At 45.0% G+C, this 24,627-nt stretch overlaps 2 protein-coding genes across 2 annotated transcripts; one reads left to right on the plus strand and one right to left on the minus strand.

The window, feature by feature from the left end:
• The first annotated feature begins 10,027 nt into the window (after nucleotides 1-10,027).
• Nucleotides 10,028-11,050, plus strand: LOC115397089 (lens fiber membrane intrinsic protein-like). Its single transcript, XM_030103260.1, has 3 exons — nucleotides 10,028-10,178; nucleotides 10,430-10,564; nucleotides 10,989-11,050. The coding sequence occupies exons 1-3, from the start codon at nucleotides 10,055-10,057 to the stop codon at nucleotides 11,048-11,050; spliced, it is 321 nt and encodes a 106-aa protein (XP_029959120.1). The 5' UTR covers nucleotides 10,028-10,054.
• A 329-nt stretch (nucleotides 11,051-11,379) lies between these two features.
• Nucleotides 11,380-13,490, minus strand: LOC115396465 (free fatty acid receptor 2-like). The gene is made up of 2 exons (XM_030102345.1): nucleotides 13,403-13,490; nucleotides 11,380-12,298 (listed from the first exon to the last, which is right to left on the minus strand). Exon 2 carries the CDS (start codon nucleotides 12,289-12,291, stop codon nucleotides 11,380-11,382), a length of 912 nt encoding a protein of 303 aa, XP_029958205.1. The 5' UTR covers nucleotides 12,292-12,298; nucleotides 13,403-13,490.
• Nucleotides 13,491-24,627: the final 11,137 nt, after the last annotated feature.

Here is a 24,627-nt window from a genome sequence, read left to right on the forward strand (position 1 = left end):
TCACACTCTGTGTAGAAATAACCAAAATGCAAACAAGAGCTGATGTTCACTTCTTTATGGTGTTTGTTAAGGAAGCATCTCCTCCCACAAACTTATCTACGTGAATCTATTCTCAGCCTGAAGATCTCATTTGTATTTCATCCTGTCATAACTCTGCATTTGATCACAGTGACGCCTCCCCTGAAAGCTCACAGAAGACGTAGTCATCATTACAGCTGAAATACTTATCAGCAGTCAATTTGAAGACCCATCTTTGGGCGCCCCCCTGCGCTCTCACGGCCGTGTGCGTGTCCGCTCCGCGAATCGAAATACGAGCCCCCCCCCGGCTCTTCATATTATCGGATAAAACGAGTCTCCCGGGCTACATTTCAACCCCACGCCGGCCCTGGTCATATCTCTTTATTTTGTGGTTATAGTCATAGTCACGTGAAAAGCTCATGTCAAATGCTTTAATTGGACGAGTTTGATTTTTGTTTCAGCACCTTTGTGTGAGCCTGCATTTCCCCTTCGGCAGGCTTTTACTTTGTTCTGTCGCTCATCGCCTGCATTTGCATTTGTTGCAGGAAATAGTTTTCATAGACAGATGAAAGTCTGTCCTCCTCAGAGTTTCTCTCAGGTTCTTGCATCCTTGATTGTGTGGCTTCATTGTGAAATCTATGACCAGGCAAAAGAGAAACTTCAGCAGTCAATGAAACACCTCATCTCAAGGAAATAATTACATACAGAATATTTGGTCTGGATTTGAATGTCTTATTAGAGGAGCGACATTATTATTATTATTATTATTTTTTTTTTTTTTTTTTTTTCTTTACTTTACATCTATCATGGTAACTTCAGAGTCAGATTTTGAAGCTATAAATGGTGTTCTTTGTGTAAATCTTACCAGGAAAACAAAAATGCGACTCATTAAATGTATTTCCTTTAGTACTATTAATATATTCATGCTGTGATTAAGAATTAATGAGATTTTTTTCACCTTTGAGGATCTTGGTATCTCACTCCATCTCGGTATACACTCACAGGAGCTGTGCTTCTAATAAAAAAATAATAATAATTTAAATAGCCTTTTAAATTTTTCAAGGAAAAAAAAACATCTTGAAATAAACACATGTCAATTGCAATTAGGAACAAAACTTTGGCCAACTTACCTTTTTCTTGGATATTTTCTGTAAATGAACATTGCAAATCCTAATGGCAAAACAATTCCGATAAGCATCAACCAAATTAGTGATGGCCATGATGCTGCAGCAACACAAAGAGAAAACATCCTTACAATATTAAAATACACGCATTAGAAAAAGTGAACCAACAAAAGCTTAGCTAAAAAGGAATTGATGACTTTTCAATGGAGATCTGTTTGGTGTCGTTACCAAATGGATTCCATAACATGCAAGAAACTATGCTTCTGTTGCATGAAAACAAAACTAAGAATAATGAGTATCACATTCAAAATCATCTCAGGCAGGGTGACTTATTGGATGGAAATTCTAATTCCAAAATATTTGATCATAGTTTACTCTCTGGGAAGCACTCTGGTAGAGGAAAGGACTTAAGTGATTTTTATCTAAAAATTCTGACTCTAAGGGCCAATCCCAATTCTACCCCTTTCCCCTACCCCTCTAGCCTCGTAACCAGACCCGCCCACTCCTCATCCACATTTGGATTTGGATTTGGGCTTCCAAACGCGGATGAGGAGTGGGCGGGGCTGGTTTACAAGGCAACTACCCCTCAGCTCTTGGCCCTACCCCTATCATTCTCCTACCCCTTTTTGAATAGGGCTGAGGGCTGGGGCTATCTTTGCAGCACTATGAATTGGGATACCCCTTTCGAAATAATTTGCAGCAGTGGTTTCCCCCTCCTCTGTGCCTGAGCCAGATTTTACAAGTTTCAAGTCCTATAACAACACAAAATTATGGATATTAGAAATGATAGAAATTACTTTAGAAATTACTTCTGTTTCTTATTATTTACCTTATATTTCTTTTTTAGGTTCTCCCACTTTTTTGAAGCTTGCTGGGCTGTAACTTCCCCTTCCAAGCCATTTTCTTTTATGAATTTCCTAAATTAATACATATATATTTATATAAACACGTTTTATTCCTGACATATTGTAGTTTAGACGAAAAGTATAACTTTACTTCATAAGTGCTTAGCCCGCCCACAGGCTTCGCTATGGGGACCTCACCCTCTCGACCAATCACTGAGACAAAAAGGAAGCTTGACGCACCAATCCCCCACGCGAGATGGCGCATCGCCACGCCCCACGCCGAGGGTATATAACCTCAGGGGGCCTTCTGCAAATCCTTCTTCTTCCTCAGTACTTCATGAGACTAGAAGCTTTCTCCGGATCAAGATCACGGATCAATAGATGGATTCACTGGCCCGCGACCAGTCGGGCCTTTCACCTGCCGCTCTTGCGGCACTCTGCTCTGTGAGGGAGATCATCACGAGCGCTGCTTCCTCTGTCTTGGCCGGCAGCATCACCGCCAGCGGTCCTCCTGCCCGACCTGCCTCACACTGCCGCCAGAAGAGCTTCACCGGCGAACCGCCTTCGTAGGAGACACCTCCCGCCCACGAGGACAACGCCGAAGACGCCGTGAACGTCACCGCCCCTGCCGCCTTCGAGTGGGGCGATGCCGTCGGCAGCAGCAGCAGCAGCAGCAGCGTTTCGGTGTCGCTGACTTCCCGCCTCGACGACTCCGCCTCCATCATTTCCCGACACCGTGAGCCACCCCCCGCGAGCCGGTCGAGCACCTCGTGGGGCTCCTCACCTCCGCCACCGAGCGCATCAGCCTCGCGCTGCCGCCACAGCCTCCGGAGCCGGTTCAACGCGATTTTGCACTCGGGCTAGCAACCCAGTCACGGACTCTGTCCCGGACTGCCGTGTTATGTCCCGCCGTGCCTTCATTCCAGGACAGCGTGCGGAAGGATTAGCACACGCCGCTCACCGCCAAAGGCGCAGTGAAAGGCTACCGCGAATATTCCTGCGTGGACGGCTGGTCACCGGTTCCCGGAGTGCCTGCAATAGAGGACTCCGTGAGACTGCGCCTTCTCCCCAAGTCCTCCACCTGGCTTGGCGGAAAGGCCATGCTGCTGTCTGAGAGAGACAGGTGCATGGCGACCTTCCTGGATCATGGTTACGCCAGCTGCAATCAGATATTCGCCCTGGCTAACAACATGACCATCCTGCTGGGCTCTGTGGATAAGATCTGCCACGAGAGGTCCCAGCTCACCCCAGATGACATCGAGGAAATCCAGAACTCGGCCAAGGTCCTCATGCGGATGTGCAGAGCCATCGCTATCAACGGAGGCCGCATCATAGCAAACGCACAGCTCACCATGAGGCACCTGTGGCTTGGCCTGTCCTCACTCTCTGATCGTGACCAGCGGGGAGTCCTGGTTGCCTGGTAAACCAGACCCGCCCACTCCTCAGCCGTTTGGATTTTGGAAATGACCTCAGTCAGAGCCCATAGAAGGGGATTTCACGCAGTCCTGAAACGGCCGAGCCAATCAGCATTGCCGTTTTTTGTTTTCAAATTTTTTTGGCGAATTCCGGTGGCTAAACCGGAAGTGACGCTATCGCTGTGCGTAGCGGAGATGACGGACTTTAACTTTAACCATCGTCTGAAAGCTGCAATCAGTAAAGTTATCGCCAAAATACCAAGAATTGCAACAATCAAGCAAGAGAGTCTGGTGAGTTTCTAACAGGAAAAAGCATTTTCGTGTGTCTTTGCGTGTAAGGAAGCTGGAGCTAATGAGCTAATGCTAATCCTTAGAGAAGCAAATGCATTTTGATGACGTATTTGTTTTGAAGCGCTGATTGGCTGAAGTGTGCTGTCAGTCAAAGGAGTAACCGACACCCCCTGCATGAAGTTTCAATGGGCTCCTATCCAGACTAAGCTTAACGCAATACTTCAACATTTTGGCAAATTGGCCCATTTAGCGCAATTCCTTAGTCATTTCGAACAGCATAGCTACTTACTTTTTTTGTGAGGGCGAGCTGTTGTTTATTCAGAGGCGAGTCGGGGAAGGTTTTTGGGACAGACACAATGGAAGTGGATGGTATTTTTGTTCCCCCTCGTCAAACTCAAATACAAAATCCAACAACCCCAAAACACTTTGGTGAACACGTTATAATCCGCACATTCACTACACTGTGAAACACCAACAAATAATATTGTAGCGTTACGACACTGAAGCAAATACTGGGAACTACTTTTTCTTTTAAAATCACTACGCCCAGACGCCATATTTAGTAAGTACTTCCGTCTTAGCAATCTTCGCATAAACAACTCAATCTCGTAATTTTGCATTAATATTTTCCAGCGGCTTGTAGCAGCACACTCACACCTGCAGCCTCGCCGTGAGCCGCCGCCGCAGAAACGGCGTCCCGCGGACCAGTGGCGCCCAGCTCCCTGGAACTCCCCGGTGTCTGGCCAGACTCGACCGTCTTCCCGCCGACCCTCCCGGGACGACGACCAGCTGAAACGGGCCCAAGCTTCCGAGTCCCAGAGCGCCCCGTCCGCTCGTCCAACTTCAGCTGTGAAATCTGTAAATAAAAGCCGTCGGGCACGTTACGACTATTTCAGTGCAGCTGTCTCTTCTTTCCCCCATTGTTTACATGATCGAAAAGTGTTAAACTCGGCAGAGTCTCTCCACCTCTCGTCTCCCGTTCGGGATAAAGTGGCTGAGATCAGTGAGTTGAATGCACACTCACGCGCTGGACGCACGGCGGCCACGCATACGGGATGCAGCAGCGCGTCTAGACCGCTGGCTTCCCCGTCGTGCGCGTCTCGGAAACGGAGCGCTACTGAAGTCATTCCAGCACCCTGTAAACGCTCCAGGCTGCATTATCCGTCAGCTTCGGCTCAGGTGAGCATAGCGAAGCGTCTCAGCAGCGGAGCTTCGCCGACCCGGGTCTCCGCTGTCGGGCGCAACGCTCTCGGCGTTGTTAATCACGCTCCCAGCGGCGTTTCTCCTCTGTCGGGGCAATAGAGTCGTTCCGCTCCGGGTTATCGCCGCAAGGCGTCCTGTTATTCAGCGTTCCGATCGGCTTCAGGACCACGGCCAGTGACCCGGAAGACTCCGGAGTCACGCAGCCTCTGCTGGAGTGTCTCAGCCGCGGTTTCAGGACCACGGCCAGCGACCTGGGAAACGCAGCGCTCTCGCGGCCTCTGCCCGGGTTGTCTCCAACATAGGGCTGTCACGATATCAAATTTTGTCTTCACGATTATCATGGGCAAAAAATATCACGATAACGATATTATCACGATATCAGCAAAAATTTAACTAATAATGGTACAAACATTCAGATTCATGTTTAATTTTATTTTTGTTTGTTTTCTCTCTTTTCCCAGATGAATTACATTCAGAATACCTGTCAAATGAGGCGTTGAAACAATATGAGAACAGTAACTGTACAGCTGGATACCAGAAGTGTAGTTACACTCAACTAATTAAAATCTGATGAACTGATTAACAGAGGATCCACAGCAGAGGCGTAATTTATGTCGGGTTGGTGGGTTCTGAAAACCCACAGCCCTGTTGGGGTGAAATCCTGTCCCACCACCACACTGCTGAGGATTTTTGTTTGTTTAAATCCGAGGTGGAATGAGCGCAGCAGCTGCTTCTCTCCAGCCAGAGGCGCCGCTACTGGCTAGGGCCCCGAGCTGAAGGGGGCCCCGAGGGACGGCTGACATCAGTCAATTTCAATGACACATTTAAGGCGCTACACTAGACGCTGCAATGACAACGTTTTGAAAATCCCTGGCATGGGGCCCTTTTCCGAGTACTCACCGGTTAGTTGCTAGAAGGGGGCCGGCGGAGAAGACGGCGGATATCAGCGACACAACTTGAAACCGCCCGGACACATTACAGTGACACGTCTGGAACCTACCTAATGGGGCCCCACTGCTACCCGGCTTGCATCAACTTGCAGTCAGTGTTGCTAAACACACTTTTTTCGGGTTAGGATAGAGCGTGACGCTCGCTAACTGGGAGCCATGCTCGCTAGGAGTGGTGCTGCTACCGCTGCTCTGCTGTGTTTATGTGAGGGGAGGGGGAGAGGGGGCTGCAGGAGGGAGACGAAGCAGGGCGGAAGAACAGAAGCGGATTTTGAAAATACACTTCAGCACGTTTCGAGAGGCACTAGATTCTCTATGCGATATTATCATGTCCGCATTTTGAACATGATATTGAAATTTCATTTTTTTAATACCACGATTATCGTCAATACCGGTTTACCGCGACAGCCCTACTCCAACAAAGAGTCGGCCCACAGCCCCGGAGCGGCCGCCCGCGCTCGAGCACGGGACGCCCCCTCCACGGCCCTTTTGTAGGGGCCCCCCGTCTCCCGAGGCCGGGAGGACGGGTGGGCCGTCCCCCCAGGCCATAGTGCAACCACTCACGCTCCGTTTTCACACATGGCGTGTTATGTTGGGTCCACTTTCTCCCTGGCTGTCCAGGACGCTGAGAAATGGTTATGCCCTGCAGTTCGCCTGTCGCCTGTCAACGGCTTCCTTCGTACGCGGCTCGCATGCCCTGCGGGGGCGGCCGCTCTCGAAGTGGAAATAGCCTCACTCCTCCACCGGGGTGCGGTCACGGAGCTGAGCGGAGGAGGCGCACTCAGGCTTCTATTCCCCCTACTTCTTGGTTCCCAAGAAGTCCGGGGGAGTGAGACCCATTTTGAACCTGTGGGTCCTCAATACTCACATAGCCACCAGGAGGTTCCGCATGCTGACTGTCACCTCCTGGAGTGCATCTGGCCCGGGGACTGGATGACGTCGGTCGACCTGACGGACGGCTACTTCCACATCCCCATTCTGAGGAGGCACAGGCCCTTCCTCAGGTTCGCCGTGGGAGACAGGTGTTTTCAATACACCCGGCTCCCTTTCGGCTATTTTCTTGCTCCTCGTGTAGCAGAATGGTATGTGAGATCAATTTGGATGATATTGTAGTCGTTCTCCTTAGCCTTCACAGTAACACAGAAGGACACACCGGTTCACTGCTTGACAAAAGGAGGACAAAGGTTCCAAGTTGACAATTATTTATTTTCTTATTAGCTGGGTTAGTTTAAATTATCATTTTAAAAAACTTAATTTCCAGCAGCGAGCGCTTCATTTCAGTCCAGAGTCCTGTGAGCAGTCGGTTTGGCCCACAACAACATGCCGCCGCATAGAGGGCACGACACAGGACAAACATTTTGACATGACAGCAGCTCCAGGACGGACAAAGACAGCTGTGGTGTGCCTGCGCTGGAAACGGGGCCTTAACAGGGCAGAACCTAATAAAAAAGGACTTGTTACAGCCTGCACACCTGTTGATTAACGTACAGTTACCACAACAACATACCGCTTCCTACATCCGTTAGCGGGGCAAATGCTCAGACCAGCACCGGACCATCGGGACCCATGCGCCCGACCTACAGCTGCTGCGGCATGCGCTTGACGCACTCCCCCGGAGCTATCGCGATACTGCAAAGCATAACTTTCATCAGGACCAATACGATATATATCATAGAAGGGGAATTAGCCTTTACCTGCTCTCACGGAACACCACTACCAGCCAGCGCCAACCCGGAAGTGCAAGAACCAGAGGACGACACAGACGTACGAGGGGTTTTTATAGCGCCCCCAGCCAATAGGTGGAAAACAACACTATACACACACTCATCCTGCCACACTCGCACATTCACCAAGTGTGTCGAAGCAGCGCTGGAGCCCCTGCGTTGTCACGGTTTGAGGATCCTCACCTACATCAACGACTGGCTCATACTGGGGTCTTCCCAGCAGGAGGCTGTGCTGCACACGACTCAGGTCCTGCACCACATTGAGCTCCTGGGGTTCACGGTGAACCGACACAAGAGCGCGCTCACCCTGGCTGAGCGGACGGCTTACCTGGGGTTGGAGCTGGACTCGCTCTCCATGACGGCCCGTCTCTCCGAGGAGAGACGAACCTCCCTGCTCTCAGCCCTGAGGTCTGTGATGACCACACCCCTGGTCAGGGTCCGATTGTTCAGAACCGTCCTGGGCTTGATGGCTGCTGCCCACCCGGTGGTTAGGTTGGGCCTCCTGTACATGCGCAGGCTGCAACGGTGGTTCGCACGCCGCCGCTACGTGGGGGCGCGGGACGGTCGCAGAAGGCTCTCGATCCCGCCCCACACACGCCAGGATCTCATCTGTTGGATGGATCTGGCTCTCCTGATGCAAGGAGTTCCCCTGGGCTGCGTGTCGCATTGCGTCGAGGTGTTCACGGATGCGTCTCTCGGAGGATGGGGAGGCACCCTAGACCACCACACAGTGGGCAGTGCTTGGGATTCTACTCCCATTCACATCAATGTGCTGGAAATGACTGCAGTGCAGAAGGTTCTGCTCCATTTCCAAGCCAGGCTGAAGGACAGCCACGTACTTGTCAGGTTGGACAACACCACGGTGGTTGCGTACCTGAACAGGCAGGGGGGGACTCGGTCTCCCCTTCTTCACCGAAAAGCGGCGGAGATCCTCCTGTGGGCGGACTGGCACCTCACGTCTCTCAGAGTGCAACACGTGCCCGGGGTTCTCAACGTCGGTGCGGACAGGATGTCCCGGGGAGGCCCACTCTAAGACGAGTGGGGCCTGTCCCCATGGGTCGCAGCCCAGCTTTGGCACCGGTTCGGATGCCCAGTGGCAGACCTTTTCGCCAGTGCAGAGTACGCACAGTGCCCACTCTGGTTCTCGCTCAGGTCGTCAGACGTCTACCCCCTCTGGGGGTAGACGCCTTCGCACACAGGACCTGGCCTCCGGGCCTCCTGTACGCATTCCCTCCGGCCCACCTCTTGACCCCGCTTCTGTGCAGGGTGAGAGTGCACAGTCTCCACATGATCGTAGTGGCTCCGGACACCCGGAGTGCGCGGTGGTTTCCGGACCTAGTTCAGTTGGCGGTCGGGGACCCGTGGCCGATTCGCGATGGGCCCGACGCTTCTGCAAGCAGGGGGCGCCCTTCGTTCCCGCCCCTTCCTAGACGGGAGGCTCCTGGTTTGGAGGCTGAGCGGGTGAGGCCAGTGGAACTAGACCTCCCCCCAGCGGTGGTGTCCACCATCCAGGGCGCCAGGGCCCCCTCCACTGTCAAGGCCTACAGGTACTCAGACCAGTGTCAGGGTCAGCTACTAACGTGACGGAAAAGTTGGTTGACATCAGGGATGTTTTGAAATATATTGGCCAAATACTTGGACTATGCAATGTAGTTTGACTAAACAGGATTTGATTTTCACTCTTCTCATTGAGCTCACACAAAATTATTATTTCTTTCCCATCAGATCTGTGGAGAACTTCAGTAACTCCTCAGTCTTCCCTGGAGCTCCTTGGCCTTCTCTGCGTTTTCTCCTTTCTCCACTCCTGCCACCCGGAGTCCGTTCAGCACCGACTGCAGGGCGTCTGCATTCTTCACCGAGTCCATCTAGTCTCTGTCTACCCGAATCTCCTCCACCCAGTCCAGGTAGGCCTGCAACAAACCGAGGTCATCCACAAAGTTTGCAATGATCCTTAGATCCGGCCGGCATTGTTCCAAAGTAAAGCATTGGCTTTACTTTGACTACTTACTTCCCTCAGTACATAAATAGTGTGTCACATAAACCATGTAGCTCTGGTAACCCCACTTCCTCAACCTATTCAAGCGTGATATCAGCAAAGCTATTAATGTTTTACCACAATGAACACTGTCATTTCTAAAGAAACATCATTTGTCTTTCAGTAATGATGCAGAACACAGTTCAGTTACACAACATATAGGAATGATGTTCTTTCAGTTGTGTGGGTTTTTTTTTTTTTTTTTTTTTTTTTTTACAAGTCTTTCACCTCTGGAATACAGTATTTATTTGAAATGATACATTTTTCCACCCTTGGAATCATAGTGCAGTGTAATAAACAAGATATTAGACGAGCTATTTAGTGTCATTGAATCCTTAACTGGCTTTAACTCCGTCTATATGTGTTTGTAATCATCTATCGAGCTACTTCCTGCACATACATTGATAGTACTCTGTCCGTCCTCAGCCTACTGGAACGCCACTCGTGCCTTCATGATCCTGTCCGCCATGTCTTGCTTCGCTGGCATCATTGCAGGAATCCTCTCATTTGCCCACTTCTCTGCTTTTGAGAGGTTCAACTGCTCATTCGCTGCCGGAATCATGTTCTTTATTTCAAGTGAGTCATGGAAACAGTCACCACTCAGTGCCACATTTAGTTTTTGACTCCACATTAACCATGAATGTTGTATCGGAGCAGGTAAGTGGGTGGATGAGCCCCCCTCCACAGAGCCTAAATACTCCTAAGGTAGTAAGCTGACCAGCGGTTACACAGAAACCAAGTTACATAACAAAGTTAAATAAGTTTTAAGTGAACATTACCCGAGAGATATGAAATTCTAACATGTCATTTTCTGTCAATCACTCCAGCTCTCTTTGTACTGCTTGCAATGGCCATTTACACCGGGGTGACAGTGAATTTCCTGGGCAAGCGCTTTGGTGACTGGCGTTTCTCTTGGTCCTACATACTAGGCTGGGTGGCACTGCTCATGACCTTCTTTGCAGGTTGGTTGATAAACACACGGTCTGTTCTGGTTTCACGTGACCTCTCTGTGGGAAACAGATGGTCTGATGACCACACAGCAAATTTCCCAGTGTTGAATTAACTCTGAAAGTGTTAAAGAGTGGTGTCATATATACACTTTCGTAGTGTTAAAATCTCAACACTGATCAGTGTTAATTTTGTAATGCTGACACTCGATAGAGTTATATTAATATTCCTCTCTGTTGACCAGTGTTCCTATTTAACTCTATACAGTGTTAATTCTTAGAATGAACACTTTAAAGTGTATATTTTAACACTTACATTTAACACTACAACAGTATATATATGAGACCACTCTTAACACTTTCAGAGTTAATTCAACACTGGGAAATTTGCTGTGCACCATACGCTCTAGTAACGGTGAACTTTTGTTTGGTTTTGCAGGTATATTCTACATGTGTGCCTTCAGAATGCATGAGTGCAGAAGAGTGGCTGGCCCACGTTAAGCTACACTGGAAATAATGTGGAAAATCCACAGAGGGTCTCTGTTCACATGCAAAAAGAAACAACATGCTGGCAGTTAATAAAAATTGGAAATTTGCATATGTGCTCAAAACGGACTTGTGGTTTTGTGTTACGATTGTCAACAGATATCTGGAAAAGAAGACAGTATTAGGCTACATTAAACCCATAAAGGAATTTCAAAGTTTTACTTTTTATTTTTTCCAAAATGAACAACTGAATGTGTACATACACAATTTATGATCTTGTAATGATTCACACAAAAACAGCAATGCTGAAGCTTGATATTCATTCACAATATTAAAACGATCTTTTACTCATCGCCAGAGGTTGTGCATGGCCTTTGCTGATCTGGAACTACTTGTACAGCTCTTCTGAGAATGAGCCTTCTACTAGTGCAACGAAAGGCAGAGGAGGAAAAGTAAGAAATGATCGGATCGATACATGTGTTTAAAGTGCAGAGCAGTAAGGCGTAATCCCTCCAGCTTGGGCTCACACCCTGTGCGTAACCCCATAAATGAGAGAAGCTATACGGCAAAACACAAACGAGAAAGACGGCGAGGGTCCCCAGCGCCATGCCTATGGCCCTCTGCTTCTTCTGACTGGATATCCTGGGGTGGCTGTACAGAACTACGATGCAGTGTGTGTAACAGTAAAAGCAAATTACTAAAGGGATAAGGGAAAGCAGAAAGAAGATCTCCAAACGCACTGGTAGAAGGACCCTCAGCTGCTCTTCTGTGAAGTCCGCGAAGCACACGTGAGAGTTATTCCTGGATGGGTGGTGCTGGGTGATGAATACAATGCTGCAGTGAGCTACAGAGGTCAGCCAGATCACAATGGCGATTACTACCGTGTACATGGGTTTCTGCAATCTGTGGTAGGAGACTGGGTGCACGACTGCAACGTAGCGGACCACGCTGACTGCTGTTAGGAGCAGCGTGCTGGTATGGATCGAAGAGAAAAAAAGAAATTCAGTGATGGAGCACATGAAGTTTGGCAGGGTCCATACCATGCCAGAAGCAGCTTCATGCATTTTGAGAGGGAGGATGATCAAGAAGAGCAGGTCAGAGACGGCCAGATTGAGCAGCAGGATGTCTGTCGGATGTGGTTTGGAGTGGATCTTTGAACTGAAGGCGAAGAGAGCCAGGAGATTGGCAGGGAAGCCGATCAGGAAGGAAACGATGCTGACCGCCAGAATGATCTCGCTCTTTACGACAGACTCCATACCCGACCTGGATAGAAAAAGAAAAAAACCCACAAACATAAATGAAAATCTCTGTTTGCATCAACAGTTAGCGGGAATAGTTTACTTCTCTACATTAATGCCTTTGGCATGACATAAAATGAAAAAAATCATTCCGATACTCCGATACTGTTTTATCTAAACCAAGGAATAGTACGTCTTGGAAAACCCAGCAAACACAGGATTTTGGGAACAACAGCAACTCGGCCATGAAGTGGTCGCCCATGTAAACTGATGGAGAGGGGTCAGCAGTTGCTGAGGCGCATGGTGCAAAGAGGTCACCAACTTTCTGCACAGAGCTCCAAACTTCATGTGGCCTTCAGATTAGCCAAAGTACAGTTCGCAGAGATCTCCATGGAATGGGTTTCCATTGCAGAGAAGCTGCATCCAAGCCGCACATCACAAAGTGCAATGCAAAGTGCCGGATGCAGTGGTGTAAAGCACACCGCTACTGGATTATAGAACAGTGGAGTTCTCTGGAGTGATGAATCACGCTTTTCCATTTGGCAATCTAATGGGCGAGTCTGGGTTTGGAGGTTACCAGGAGCACGGTACATTTCGGACTGCATTGTGCCAAGCGTGAAATTTGGTGGAGTTGGGATCATGGTGTGGGGTTGTTTTCAGGGGTTGGGCATGGCCCCTTAGTTCCAGTGAAGGGAACTTTGAATGCTTCAGGATATCAAAACAATTTGAACAATTCCATGCTCCCAACCTTGTGAGCACAGTTTGGAGCGGGCCCCTTCCTCTTCCAACATGACTGCACCAGTGCACAAAGTCCTGACCAAAACCCGACAGAACACCTTTGGGATGAATCAGAGCGGAGACTGAGAGCCAGGCCTTCTCCACCAACGTCAGGAAAGGGATGGCACTTAACTTCATATGTGAGTCAAGGCAGGTGAGCAATTACTTTGGTAATGTAGTGTATGCAAAACTGTCACAATTATACATTTTAAAGAATCACTGAAAAATTCTAACCTGCGGTTTTGTAGACATTAATAACACCTCACCTATGTTAGTCGCAGTCACTTTTCATACTCCAATCAGATAAAGGTTTATCACAGTTTAGTATTAAAATACAAAAATATTAGCTTACCAAGCAGTACCAGTTAATCGAATCTTCAGGCTTGAACACAACTAATCCTCCTTCCTGTTCCTCACACAAAGGACTGCAGGTTTGTAAAGTGTAAGGCTGATATAAAATGTTATGTCCCAGAAGCAATTCACACTCTGTGTAGAAATAACCAAAATGCAAACAACAGCTGATGTTCACAAACTTAACTACGTGAATCTATTCTCAGCCTGAAGATCTCATTTGCATGTCATCCTATTGTAACTCTGCATTTGATCACAGTGACGCCTCCCCTGAAAGCTCACAGAAGACGTAGTCATCATTACAGCTGAAATACTTATCAGCAGTCAATCTGAAGACCCATCTTTGGGTTTCTAACCTCACATCTGTTTTTGTTGCTTGTAAACCCTTTGACCAGTGATTTCCTTCCTGTAGCTCTGTGACTCCTATTAGAAATACTCCTGCAGTTGTAAATAAGCACGGACCTCTGTGTGTTCACAATGCCACTGCCACAGTCCTGATGCTCTCTTTGGTTTCAGTCCTCTTTTATCTTGTAATTTTCTTTTCCAATCACTTCCACATCATCAGTACAGTTCTGAAGTGTCGTGGTACTTTTCATGACGATTTGTATTTTACCTTATATATTAAAGTACTGTCATTAGTTGGCATTTGTTGTGTTGCAAGCAGCATATAAACAGGAAGAGTCAACAGAAACACTGCATATATGCACATGCACCAAGAACAAAAGGGAGGAACTGAAAGTAAAAGTGAGTTGTTGTAAAGTTAACAAATGAAGTCTAATAATGGCTACAGTTGTGCATTTACCTCATTGTTACCTGTATCTCAAGCAGGGCCGGCGATTAGGCTGAGCATCCGGGGCACTTGCCCAGGGCACTGAGCCATCGGGGGTGCCTGTGGCGCGCCGCCCACGGTGCGCAGCCCACGGTGCGCAGCCCACGGTGCGCCACTGTGACGGCCCGTGTGAGCAGCGCACCGCTCGGCTTCACTCAGCATCGCTCGGCATCGCTTGGCATCGCTCGCTCGCTTGCTCGCTCCACTGTCGGCGACTGTCGGCACCCCCCCCCCCACACACACACACACACACACCCCACCCCCACCCCCGCTCAACAACTCCCCGCGACACTATCACGGGCCGCTCGTGTTGGGCTCGCCCAAGGCGCCTGAGAAGCCCGCGCCGGCCCTGATCTCAAGGTATCAAATCAGTCATATCTCTTTATTTTGTGGTTATAGTCACAGTCATGTGAAATACTCATGTCAAATGCTTTAATTTGACTAAATCATCATGACAGTATGATTTTTGTTTCAGTACGTTTGTGTGAGCCTGCATTTCCTCTTCGGCAGGCTGTTACTTTGTTCTGTCGCTCATCGCCTGCATTTGCATTTGTTCCAGGAAATCGTTTTCATAGACAGTTGAAAGTCTGTCCTCCTCAGGGTTTCTCTCAGGTTCTTGCATCCTTGATTGTGTTGGTTCATTGTGAAATCTATGACCAGGCAAAAGACAGACTTTAGCAGTCAATGAAACACCTCATCTCAAGGAAATAATTACATACATGTTATTTGGTCTGGATTTGAATGTCTTATTAGAGGAGTGACATTATTATTATTTTTTGTTTTTTTACTTTACATCTATCATGGTAACTTCAACAGTGATTTTGTCTGGATGTCTGGAGAAAAAAGTGACATGTTAATGCATTTCATTTGATGAACGCTTCTCTGAAGCTTATCATTATTGCTATTATCATCATTTGACCATAGTAATAATTTACATGATGCTGAAACTAGATTCTTTTACCTTTCACCAAAGTCGAGTCAGATTTCGAAGCTATAAATGGTGTTCTTTGTGTAAATCTTAGCAGGAAAACAAAAATGCGACTCATGAAATGTCTTTCCTGTAGTACTATTATTATAGTACTATTACTATATTTATGCTGTGAATGAATTAGATTTTTTTCACCTTTGAGGATCTTGGTATCTCACTCCATCTCGGTATACACTCACAGGAGCTGTGCTTCTAATTAAAAAAATATATTTAAAATATCTTTTTAAACATTAAAGAAAAAAAATCTTGAAATAAACACATATCAATTTCAATTCGCAACAAAACTTTGGCCAACTTACCTTTTTCTTGGATATTTTCTGTAAATGAACATTGCAAATCCTAATGACAAAAGAATTCCGAAAAGCATCAACCAAATTAGTGATGATGATGCTGCTGCAGCAACACAAAGAGAAAACATCATTACAATATTAAAATACACGCATGAGAAAAAGTGAACCAACAAAAGCTTAACTCACATGTATTTGATGACTTTTCAATGGAGATCTGTTTGGTGTCGTTACCAAATGGATTCCAGGCCGTGCAGGATACTGTAGTCTGACTGTTACCCGCCATGCTTATTTCTCCTCTGACTAAATGTTTCCTTTTTGTGAAGTTGGAAATAACTGAGGAAGGGAGGGTGTAATTCCCATCAATGGCCCAGTACAGGGAGGCAGTGGGAGACGCTTCAGCCTGGCAGACACACCTCAGAACATCTCTGGCCTGACTGCAGGACATCTTAGGCAGGATCACTGGACCATCTGCAGAGGTGAGATACATATATTCTTTTTCAGGATGGAACTACACATAACTTTTTTTTGAAGAAACAAACATATATGTTATGAGCAGATTCAAAATATAACTTGTTAAGCCTAAAAAAAAAACCTTCACACATTTTGAACTTAATCTATATTGAAAAGATCCATCATATCTGTCACAACCCTAATGTTAACTCAAAATAACCGTATTTCTGATTTATCCTATTGCATCAAATGTACTGCAAATTACCATTTTCATCCATCCAATATTAATATTAACATGCAAGAAACTATGCTTCTGTTACACGAAAACAAAACTAAGAATAACGAGTATCACATTCAAAATCATCTCAGGCAGGGTAACTTAATGGAATGGAAATTGTAATTCCAAAATATATGATCATAGTTTACTCTCTGGGAAGCACTCTGGTACAGAAGAGGACTTAAGTGACTTTAATCTCAAAAGCCTGACTCTAAATGTATGAAGAAGTATAGGTGCCTGGGAAGGACATACTCGCTGGGCTACTGAGGTGTAGGAACAGGTGAGCAGCCACATGCGAAAGCGACGATCGTGGACTGGGCAGAGTTTTTTATTGACAGCGACGACCGAGTGAGAGATGGGAGCCACAGTTGCACCGATCTACACCAGGCAGCGGCTCTTTAAGCTGGGTGTGGTTCTGTAAACCAGTTCCACACCGTCCACATCATTCACTCTCACACAACTGTGTTAATGTAACAGCCACAAAACCTCACAGCCTTCTAAGAGTAGGTTACATAAACACCTGTGTTGACCTGCTGTCCCTGTGCTTTGCAGTTTATCACTCTGCTTCTGTCCCTCCACTGTCTCGACCAACTGTTCAGTGTTTATGCTGTCCACTGCATGCAATTCACTGCATTTCATATGTACAAGTACTGCTTACAGTTCTGATCTGGATCACTCTCCAAATCTAATCACTTGTTCCTAGTCCCATTTTGGGCGTTTCCTGAAAATTTCAACATAATCCGTCCATAACCTTTTGAGCTATCTCGTTAACAGACAAACAAACTCTGCCAAAAACATCAGGTAGGTGGAGGTAAAACATGTGAATATTGGATCATACAGACATGGATAAGATCTATTTTTCATTAGCTTGCCATGCTTCAGGGCCAGTCCATACCAGTGCTTCCTCTTCATCTGCCTATGCTCTGCATCACACTAACAGAGAGCTGCTGCCGTCAACTGCAAGTAAAACACTGACAAGGCCAAAGTACTCCACGCAGCCAGAACCTCAAAACTCTGAACTGTCATGTTGAGATCACATCAACGCTGTACATCAGTGGTTCTCAAACTTTTTGATTCACGACTCCAAATTGAACATGCACCGGTCTCTGCAACCCTCATGCTATTAGTGGCCATTCATCTATTAAGACCACATGGCGAAAGTGCACAAACGGTCCCGCAGCACTACATGACTGCTCAGCCCAATAAGACACTGGGATCAAAAAAGACAACCACCCTGTGTGTTAAGAGGGACTCCCCGCATCCGGTCGCAGTGAGTCAGCAGAGAAATCATCTTGCGATTCCACTTGGGGTCGGGACCCCGAAGTTGAGAATGGCTGATCTAAACAACAGGAGACAAAAGCATGCAGTAGCACCTCCATACTGGCCTGAGAGAGAGATGAGCAGACTCTATATGCTATACGCTACATTCTCAAGATGATAAAAACCAATCTTCGTTGTATTATTAATATGTAGGATGACATCTCGCTCAGAGTCAAGAATCACGCCCAGGTTTTTAACAGATTGTGCTGGTTTAAAATCTTGTAGTTTTGGTAATAAAAGTTTCTCTCTCTGGCCTTTGGGACTGATAACTAAAACCTCTGTTTTGTCCTGGTTGAGCTGTATTAAATTCACCTGCCATCCATGACTTGATGTCTGTGATACAGTTAAAAAGGGTTTCCATTGGCCCTGAGTTATCGGGAGACACGGCGATGTACAGCTGAGTATCATCAGCGTAGCTATAGAAACTGATGCCGTGTCTCCTGATGACGTCCCCAAGAGGAAGCATGTAGAGGTTAAAAAGAATGGGACCTAAAATTGAGCCTTGGGGAACCCCATATCTAATTTCATGAGTCCCTGAGGAACATGCATCCATACTTACACAATAACATTGATTTGTGAGTTAAGAACTGAACCAGATAAGAACAGTACCACAGAAGCCCACCAGGTGTCTCAGTCTATTTAATAAAATGTAATGACTTACTGTATCGAAAGAGGCACTCAGGTCCAGAAGAACCAACACTGAGTTTTTTATGATTTATGAATTCCACCTGATGCCATTTAAAATTTTTAAACAGGCCGTCTCTTTACTGTGGTTCATCCTATAAAAACCAAACTGGTGTTTTTCTAAAATATTATTACTGATTAAAAAGTCATTGTCTTGTTAAAAACCAGTCTTTCTAAAAGTTTACTTCAAAACGTTAAGTCGGATACAGATCTTTAGTTATGAAGAACACTGAGGTCTAAATTGCTCTTCTTCAGAAGGGGCCTCACCTGTTGGTGTGAGGACCATCATGCTGAGTCGTCACTGACATGATCAGAGGGTCAATATACTGTGAACACATCTGCTCCCTACACCAACAGCACCCTATCATCGATCTTCTCACCCATTAGAATCTGTGACTGTAGGGGGCTATTGTGAGTTTTTTCGAGTATCACTGTGTCAACGGGCAAGAGAAGACTATTTTATTCAAGCCTGAGTTTATTATAATTCAGTTACAGTAAGGTCACACGTCTGCCATGTTAAATTCCAATGCATCTGGGAAAATGTGTAGAGCATGTAGCAAGATTTTAAAAATAGTGAATTAAACACATTTTGATGATAGCACAATAGCATAGAAAAAGCCAGTCTATCACACTGCTGACCTTAAAACATCATAAAATAAATGCGTGTTCCACATGTTATAAATACCAGAAAGTTACAGTTTCCCACAGGACCCCATGACAAGTGTGTCTTTTTGTAAAGTATTACTCCAGGAAGATGTAACCAGTGAAGTCAGGAGTAATTGGCTACTTTACGTACACGGATGACTCACTATTGCCCTCTACAGTCACAACTTATGATGGGTTACAGATTTTGGTGTAATGCCGGTAGCTCGTAAAATTTAAGTAAATAAACATGCTATGAGCTAACGAGCACCTGCAGTTAGCATCCTTCATATGTGCAGCTCTTTGACATTTTTACAAACGCTAAGCACAAAACCATTGATATTACTTTCTCAGGAACTCCTCGACCAGTAAAAACTCTGGCCAGTGATCGTCGGTCCACATGTGGCTGCTCACCTGTTCCTACACCTAAGTAGCCCTCCGAATATGTCCCCTACAGGTACCCATACCGCTGAGTTTAATGTCAGAATTCAGAGCTTAAAGTCAACTTTTTTTTTTTCTCAGTGGCCCTCATCCTCTCTTCCGCTCTTTTGTACATTAACTTAATTCAAGAATACTTCTTTTGGAATTCCAAAGTAGTGTCACTGCGGTGAAACAGTGTTGCCAACTTATTGACTTTGTCACTGCTTAGCAATTTTTCAGAGTTGCCGAGTGAGATTTTACAGAGAAACAGTATTTTGTGTTGTTATTGCAGATTTTGTTATTGTTTTCTGTTGTTATTGCTCTTCTCATTGTTCTCCCAACAAGCAGTGGATGCTGCCGAGTCAAATAAGCAAATTGCTAAACCTGTCTTACAGTCAATAGTTCTTGTCATTTTAAGATTGTGTGTCTTATTGTTCTCTCTCCCGTATTATTCCTCTCACAGAGCATCCACCTTAAGTACATTGGTGCAGACTTGGTTAGTTGTTACAACCAGTAGGTATGGAGTGGAAATAATGCTGTTCCAATGCTGTTGCCAAGATTGTGTGCTGTTGAGAAAATAAAATAAGTTTTTTACACTGAACGTCTAGATCCAGCCAGTCGGATTGCCCCGCTCCTACGTTGTTGATGGCCGTGCATGAGAGTGCAGTATCCCTCATGACGTCGTAGAGGGTGATCCCTCTTTGAGTGGAATTGATTTCGCTGATCTGACCCATGTGTCTTTGTAGCCATGAGTATGTGTCTGCTTCTGGGTAACTGTCAGCTGCACAGTTCGCACTGACATTTCCACCTTCCTTCATGACTTCATCTTCCAGCACCACAGTCACATTGGCAGGTTCGTCTGAGGATAGGAGAAATTCATAGCAATAAGAAATTACTTTGAACGCTAAACAAGCAAATGTCTGTTTTAAACGAGCATGTTTTTACTTACAGAGAACATTGAGTGTTATTTGTTGACTGTGTGTGGTAAAGGAACTGAACTGTGCAGAGCATCTCATCTTGCTGTTTTCCATGTCATATGTTGCTACTCCACGCAGTGTCTCTGTCAACAGCCACTGGCCCCCCTGGCTCCCGCTGAAAACCTTTTCAGTGGACTTTTCCAAAAACTGACTCGTTTCCCAGTGAATATGTGGAGGTGACTGAGGGCAGGAGTAGTTTATGGTGCAGTTAGCCTGGAATGTCTTCCCTCCCACGATTTGACTCTGAACAGAGATGCTGGGAGTATTTCTCTCTAGGGATAAATCAAAAAGGGGCAATATGAAAACAAAGATAGATGAGGGAAAATGTACACTTCAAGTTGAAAGTGTCAACAGACAAGGTTGAGTCTCCGATTTTTAAAATATATTTGAAACATTTCCAGATTTTGTTGTAGTTTTTTTTAACTGTGTTTACAGTGTTAAGCAGATTTTGTCAGCAGAAATAGTGTTGCACTCATGTGCAGTGTTGTACAATTTACCAAAAATGAAAAAGCAGTTCCTTCTCTGAAAAACAGTGAAACTATTTCAATAACCCTTTATTTTGCACTCACTCATTCTTCAGTCTATTCCATGTATCTCTCTCAATGTCTTTCTCTCATTCCATGTCTCAAACTAGGAAAACTAGAACATCCTAAAACATTTGTACAAGATTTTATTTCCTCTGCACATTTTTTTTATTTATTTTTTTTTTTTTACAATTCTTTTATATTTGCAGAAGTGTAGCCTATACTGCATATGACTTTTTGGACATGTATATAGTTTTATGTGCACGGTGCCTATAGTCAGTTATGGAATTACAACGGTGGCAATGGCTTAATGTAAAAAAATAATCTCACAAATTTAAAAATATTTCAGAAGCTCGGCCCATCTCAGTGTCCACACTCCTTCATTTAAAACATGCAGAAACTTCCCTGTGCTTGACAAAAGGTTAATAGTCACTTTAATTAACAAGTACTGTAAATAGTTACTTTTGAATGTTTGAGGATTTTTATTGTCTTGACACACTGCTTTGTGTGAAGTTGCTTGGTTTCTTTGGACACTTTCAATCCCAACAGGAAGCATATTTTGATTTGTGGTTTATTTGTTAAGTTCAATCAGTTTAACACTATTTGCATTGTGAATAAACAGGTTTTGAAAGGTACAGATTTACAATTTCGATTTCAGCAACAGGTGGCTTTTAAGGTCAACATGATAAATAGCTGGAATGACAGTGAACCATTTGTTTTTACTACAGAACCAACAGAAGCTTCAGGAGAATCTCCTCTATACTTTGTGTTGTGCTTTGTTGTGTTTTATTGTTTTGCTGATTGCAGTATTTGCATAACTTAGATTGAATGTTACAAATATCTACTTACCAACAAGTATGGTCACAGTTTTCTCATGAAATTTCTGGCTTGATTCCTGGTCTGGGTTGATCCACACGTAAACTTTTAACTGGTCTTCATTTCTCTTCACATTTGCAATCAGCAGCGAGCAGTTTCCCTCTGAGGCGTCACCCGGAACTGAGGTGCGTCTTCTGAACTGGTATTCCATTGTCTGAGGCCTCAGTCCGTCATACACCACAGGATAATTGATTTTATGATACTGATACCAGATGACCCTGGAGTGAGGTTGTGTCTGGCATGGGACCACCACACAGCTCCCCTCCACCGCTGTTACCGTTGTGGGTGTATTGATTTCCCAGATTTTTGCCTGCTGAACAACTGAGATACCTTTACAAAATTAGAGGAAAGACACAATTGATAACACTCAAGACAGGTTGTTATTAGTAGTATTCATTTAGTTCTGTGGTCAGTTGTGGTAATAAGTGAAAAAAAAATCGTATGATGTGAAAAAACTAGTTCAGCACAATAAACATCACCATAGTTGTATTGAAATATGAGTTAACAAATAAATATATTTTATTTTTTTATATTATTCAGGAAATGTAATACAATAATTGATATTCGAATGGATGAAGTTCAATGTTCTTACCAGACAACAATGCCAGCAGTGGAAGGAGATGAGCAGTCCCCATGAAGAAAACACCCATTACCGTGAAGAAGGTCACCTTTAAAGTCTGGATTCCTGAAATTGCAGCAGCTGAAAAATGCTTCTTCTGTTACATGCAGAAGATCTCTGCCATTCTCTAGTATTTTGCATAACACAAAGCAATATGTGGAATTTTCTGATCCAGTGGATCCTGGAAAAAGACTAATTTCCACAAAATGTAAATTCAGTGAATGCAATGGATGCCTTACCTTAGCAGAAAAACTGTTGCCTGTGTGTGTCTGTGAAGGGCCACTAATCTGTTGCTGTGCTTAAGTCCACCTTTTGACCACTAATGGATTCCCTCACACCCCCTCTGTTCTATTCAGTCTGAAATAGGAACTTGCTGAGTCTGTTTAAAGCAGTCAGCTTGAACCAAGAAAAGACTCTGAAAGAGAAACTCTATTGCTTTTTATAAGTTCTTCACTTCACAGACAGTAAAATGCATTCTCTGCTAACATAGAGTGAGCTGCTGCAAGATTCAGAGTTTGTGAATTTTGTTGTATTTTCTTGAGTAAATAAAATTATTGGACAGTTCATTCTGATTGTCTTCCACATCTGCATTGTCCATTACAGGACAAACACTCACACCCACAGGCAAGTGTCACTTCACTGATTACTTCATCATTTTTTTCTGGTTTTGGATAATAAATCTGAATTTTACACTCATCTCTGGCAGTGCCTGGCTCAGTGGGTCCTCCTCCATGCACCTTCCTCCCTCAAACATCACAGGTCGATCTTTTTTCACCCAGTTAGTTTAAGAAAGTGAATATATAAGATAAGATAAGATAAAATAAGACAAGATAAGATAAGATAAGATAAGATAAGATAAGATAAGATAAGATAAGATAATCCTTTATTGATCCCCAGAGGGGAAATTCGGGTATTGCAGCAGTACAGGGCAAAGAACAACAAGGGTAGTGACATGGAACTCAATACAGTTTACAATAATGATAAAGTGCCATATGAACGTTTCAAGTTTTCACATTAATCTAAACAGACGTGTTATTTTGAGCCTAAAACATTAAGAAAATATAAAAAATTGCTTGAGTTGGAGATGCAAATTCTTGAGCTCCTGTTTCATTGTTAAAAATGTCAAAATTACATTACTTTATAAAAATAGGTTATTAATAAGCCACATAAGATTACATGTAGGACTCTCATTTTTCAATCAGTCTTCCATTTGTCTGCTTTTGTTCTGGTACATGAAGACTCACAAAAAGATTTGTAGAACATTAAGCAATGATCTTAAGTGTTGTGATCATATTCCAGCATTGATGAAGCAATGGCATTAGCTAAAACATACAATTCCCTGGTTATTGGAAAAATGCCACATTAAGTTTAAATAAACAATTAAAAAACACAATATACAAAGAAGAAATTATCTGAGGAGTTGTGCTCTGAACAAAACCTTTTTGTGCTTCTGCAGTTATGTGGCCTGGCATTAGTTGTTTTTGGACTCGTGGAAATATTTCTGTGCAGCAGTTGCATGACTGAAGATGCCTCCACGCCAGGATGTGCCATTTTCCTGACTGGAGTGAGGCGATTGCCTTCGTCACGTTGTTTGGCTGGGATGGAGCCTTGAAACAAAACAGCCATATGCTCTCAGTGGTAATGCGTACCACAGGGCCACAGGGGCCAGCTTCAGGAATCAAGTGAGTATAAATTTCAACTATTCTGTGTTGTCAGGTGTGAACCGATTGAACACACATTCTGACTTTGTCCTTCCTGTGTAGTTTTCGGCTGTCGTCCACGATGGTCTCATTGACCTGATTGAAAACTATAACAGTATTCAGCTGGTCAGACACTCAGTGGAGCAACTGCAGGAGGATGTAAGTCCAGCATTATCTGCCTGACTCATTCTGACAACACATAACACTGCCGTATCCTGTTGGCCGGTCCTGCATGGCAGGTGAATAGATAGTAAGTTTTCGCCTTGTACTAAACATGACAAAAGACTTATAACTGGACAGACATATATACTTAATATCTTAGATTTGTTTAATCTCTGTTTCCAGCTTCGCTGTTGTGATGTGAACAGTTCTGTTGACTGGAGAGACTTCGGCCTTGATGGAAATTCGGTGCCTGAGTCGTGCTGCTGAAATGTCTCTGCAAACTGTGAGAAAAGGGTCATGACAGATGCCTCCAAAGTTCACGTACAGGTAAACTTCCCCATATTTGTTGCTACGGAGCAGAGAGTGTTGTTGATGACGTCCTTAAGACTCCTTAATGAGATGAGTTGAGGAGGTCTGACTGAGGACAGGCGGAGTGCAGTGGTCTGGAGGAGTGGAGGAAGTGGTGCG

Source organism: Salarias fasciatus, chromosome 11 (assembly GCF_902148845.1).
Source record: "Salarias fasciatus chromosome 11, fSalaFa1.1, whole genome shotgun sequence".
NCBI lineage: Eukaryota > Metazoa > Chordata > Actinopteri > Blenniiformes > Blenniidae > Salarias > Salarias fasciatus.

Excerpts from the sequence above, each read along its gene's own strand:
- LOC115397089 (XM_030103260.1), top strand. The coding sequence starts at position 10,055 with ATGATCCTGTCCGCCATGTCTTGCTTCGCTGGCATCATTGCAGGAATC. Across the intron at positions 10,179-10,429 it reads AATCATGTTCTTTATTTCAA|CTCTCTTTGTACTGCTTGCA; the intron begins GTGAGTCATGGA and ends CAATCACTCCAG. Across the intron at positions 10,565-10,988 it reads GCTCATGACCTTCTTTGCAG|GTATATTCTACATGTGTGCC; the intron begins GTTGGTTGATAA and ends TTGGTTTTGCAG.
- LOC115396465 (XM_030102345.1), bottom strand. The coding sequence starts at position 12,291 with ATGGAGTCTGTCGTAAAGAGCGAGATCATTCTGGCGGTCAGCATCGTT.